Here is a 3,911-nt window from a genome sequence, read left to right as displayed (position 1 = left end):
GCTCGGCGTCGATCTCTTTCTCCTCGCGGTTCTCTCGCATAATGGTTTTGACTCTTAGACCAGTCACATTTGAAGGGAAAAGGGAGATCATCTCAGGGGCTTCATGTTTGAAGAGGTGGTTGAAGAGGCCGTGATGGTAGAGAAGAACAGCTGCATCATTAAGGTGGGTGGTGCGGCCGGCATGGATAGACAAGACTGGAGGCATGGTGGGGGGGGGGGAGGGTAGTCGCAGTCAGGGTGGCAGGAGGGGAGATAGAATTTGATGAGGAAGCTGGAGAGGATGGTTGGAATGGCGTGCTTATCCTTCATGAATGTCAGTCAGTCATCCGCGTCCCTTTCGGAGGTGATTTGTTTGAGCATCTTACATACCGTTTTGAACCGCCCCATAAGAGAAGCCTTCTCGGCCCCCTTGCAGAACTCTCCATACGAGGCAAAAAGAACTGTCTCCGTCAATCGTGGGCTCCATCTGGTGTGACTGTGTGTCAACGCCATCATAAGATTGATGGGGGATCATCCTCATCATCCATGGCAGGGTTCGGAACTGCCTGTGACCATTGTTGCTCAATCTCCTCGTAGGGAGGCGACAAACCATCATCGGCCCCACTTGGCCAACTGGTTCCAACTGATGAATGACGTTCATGTTGTTGCCCCTATAGTGCAATGCCTAGGCATTGGAAAGAAAGTGAAGAGATTTGAAGGTGTTTTGAGGAAAATGGGATCTTTCAAATTTAGCCGATCACAAGCCACAGTACCTGGCGAATGTTACTCGCCAACCAGGGCAGCTGAATGGCTCAAAATGCACTAGACAGTCGTCTTGTGCAGTGAATGAACGTTGGAGGAGGGAGAAGGAGATTTCCGTCACGGGCGCGGTCGGTGGCTGGCATCATCCTCCTTTATTTTATGTATTTCAGTTGAAGATAAATCTAGATGTAAAAATAAGGAAAGACCAGATAGCCTTCCCGGACGACTTTCCATCTGGCTATGGTTTCTACTATTGTCGTTGTCAATTGTCAATTCCATCTTCTTTCCTCCGAGGAAACTCAACGTTATAATTCCTTCTAATCTATCCAATCAAGTCATGACGATAGGTCTTTAACTTTACGAGACTCAAGCGATCTATTTCTTCGCCCTGGTGTGGTTCGCAAACTACCAAGTGTTAGCGCCCAAAACCTCTCGCCGAAATAATCGACAGAACTAGGACTTACCTCAGCAATCATGGCCCTCCCAACCTGGATAGTCTCATCCGGGTTCCTCTGGCGCAGCCAGAACCTGTTGAAGTCAGCATCCATTATCCTCTCCTTTGAACATGGGAGGGAAGGGGGGGAAAAAAAAGGAGGAAAAAGAAAAAGAAAAAAAAAGGAAGAGAAAAAACTCACATCTTCTCCGGCATCCCCTCAACCTCAGCCAACCGTCTCGCATCGTCCTCCAAACTCTCCCTCGTAATCTTCTCACCCCCGACCTGTTCACTAGCCTTCCCTCCCTCAACCCCTCCAACGCCCCCTGTCCTCTCAAACATCTTCCTCAACGCGAACCTCTCCGCGCGTTCCTTCTCCAGCCCCGGCGTCTCCACGACTTTCCTCAACACCCCCCTCACAACAATCTGCACACCCAAATACACATGCTCCGCAAACATAATCGTCAGCAGCAAAGCCCAAAAGGGGATATCCCAGGGGGAATAATCGTCGATGTGGGCGCCGCCGTGGTGGTGATGGAAGAGGAAGACGAGCGCGGAACTGGTGATGCTGCCCAGCCAAGAGAGGAAGCCGAGGGAGCGGAGCCAGGGGCCGATGGTGTCGGAACGCCAGGGGATAGGGCGCTGGCAGTGGGTGATGATTTTGACGGCGTCGGAGCGGGCCTCGATCCAGTTGTTAATGATGAAGGAGATGGCGGTGAGGGGCCAGACAACGGAGAAGAGGGAAAGGTAGCCTGGAGAGTCAGCATTGGATAACTGTGGCAAGGAAGAGGAGAGGGGAGAGGAAGGGGGGAGAAAGGGACATACCGAATTGGATGACCATTTCCCGATAGTCAATAGTGACATCGTATTCTTCCAGCTCAGCCTCATCGCGAATGCGCTCAAGGAACTCGGCCTCTTGGGGATCATCCTTGAACTGGGTCTCAATCGGCTTCTCGTTGTTGCGCTCGGCCTGGACCTTCTCAACAGTCTTGAACGCCTTACGTTTAGCCCACGGCATGATGACTTCCATGGCCAAGTTGACAATCTGCGCAGTGACGGTAAAGTAGATAACCTGTTTCGTCAACCTGTCTGGATTAATCTCCCAGCTCTTGGTGGGCAGGGCGACACCTTCAGGGGTGAATTTCTGCACAGTGAACTGGAAGATATCGAGGTAAGGGACCAGGACCTTGGCGAATGGGACATAAACGAAGGCGGTCAGGAAGATTCCGAGGTAGGAGGTTATGAAGTTGATGACGAAGATCTTTTGCACGAAGGAGGCCATATGGGCGTCCTGCGTCTCGTAGTTTTCCAGCTCGGTGAGGCGCTCGGCCAATATGGTAAGGAGGGCGGTGAAGGTCGGGTTGAAAATGGTGAGGATGATGGTTGGGAGGAAGGTCTGAAGGTCAGCCAGAGAAGGCCAGGGACAAGCTCAAGGAGGGGGGGAAGGGGAGGGGAAGGGGGTAAGTGTGTATCATCACTTACCAAATACTGCTTGAACGGCCCATTGTACACCTCGGTAATGAAGATCTCGATGGCAAAGCAGCTGACAATGACCCCTCCCAACGCAACCACGCAGGCTGCGGCAAAGGGAATCTGCAGCAACTGCCTCAAGAACCTCTTCACAGGCGAATAAACCTTAACCACTTGCCCGGTAACTGGATCAATCCCTTCCCTCTCCCACTTGAACTGCGGCCTGGGATGCTGAATCCTGCCCACGCCCCTAACCCCCCAGCTCACAGCCAAATCTTCCTCCCTCACCTTCCAATACTCAAAAAAAACGACCCCCCACAAGGCATTCACCACAGCATAAACCCACGAATACGGCCCCAACAACAACCACGCCGCGAAGCCAAACGCAGCCGGGAACAGCAAGAACCTTGAATACTCCCTCAAAAACGCAAAGTATAGCGCCACCTTCTCCCCAAATTGATCCCGAATCTCCGACAGGTCGTTATCATCCGGCTGGTACTTGGAAGTCCATTTTGCCAACCAAGTCCGGTTAAACGCCTTGTCGTGCGGCGCAAAGATGCTCTTCACAAACCGGTTATACGCCGGTGACACACCTGGACTGCTGGAAGCTACATTGGCGGGGCTGACACCTGCCCCGCCCTCATCTTTAGGTCGGGTGATCAACAAATACGCGACTCTGAGTCTCTCGGCCGGCGTGATGGGCTCTGATTCTTCGCTCTCCCCCTCGGCAGTGATCTTGGCCGGGGCATCAGGCCTCACGCCATATAGCCAGTCCTGGACACGGGCGCGGTAGACTTGATTGCGCAGCAGGTTGGGGGAAGCCAGTTTGGTAAAGATGAGGAGGGAGGAAGGCTTGCGGCCGCGACGGACTTCGGTGGTGAAGCCAGTCGAGGAGAGGGCTGTGATGAGCTGAATGAAGGCGGCTTCGGCTTCGGCGGTGGCTAGAGAGGAGGGGTTAGTCTTTGTTTATGTCTTGGGGGATGGGGAGGTCTGAAGGGTTAGGTTGGGTAGGGTTGGGCTGCTGCTGGGTGTGAAGGAGAAGAAGACATACCTGTTGGGGGGATCTCGTAATGGATGACATAGTCTACGCTGGAAGGGGGAAGTTAGTAGCTGGGCTTTTTTCTCCCTTTCTTTTTTCCTTCCTTCTTTTTGTGAGTTTTAGGCATGCTGAACGTTGGATCTTACTCGAAGTTAGACTTGGACAGGTCCTGGTCGGACCGTTCGGAGGGTGCCATCCTTATCGGGGGCCCAACGGAGAACTGGCAAA

The 3,911-nt window shown here is 52.9% G+C and overlaps 1 protein-coding gene across 1 annotated transcript; it reads right to left on the bottom strand.

The window, feature by feature from the left end:
- Window positions 1–1,116: 1,116 nt before the first annotated feature.
- On the bottom strand, window positions 1,117–3,879 carry CTHT_0032840 (uncharacterized protein; the record flags this gene model as incomplete). Its single annotated transcript, XM_006693659.1, has 7 exons — window positions 1,117–1,146; window positions 1,206–1,269; window positions 1,377–1,926; window positions 2,000–2,570; window positions 2,657–3,585; window positions 3,696–3,733; window positions 3,830–3,879. The coding sequence occupies 7 exons, from the start codon at window positions 3,877–3,879 to the stop codon at window positions 1,117–1,119; spliced, it is 2,232 nt and encodes a 743-aa protein (XP_006693722.1).
- Between the last annotated feature and the right edge of the window lie 32 nt (window positions 3,880–3,911).

This window comes from Thermochaetoides thermophila (genome assembly GCF_000221225.1).
Source record: "Thermochaetoides thermophila DSM 1495 unplaced genomic scaffold scf7180000011816, whole genome shotgun sequence".
NCBI classification, from domain to species: domain Eukaryota; kingdom Fungi; phylum Ascomycota; class Sordariomycetes; order Sordariales; family Chaetomiaceae; genus Thermochaetoides; species Thermochaetoides thermophila.
This window is presented reverse-complemented; position numbering and strand designations above follow the sequence as displayed.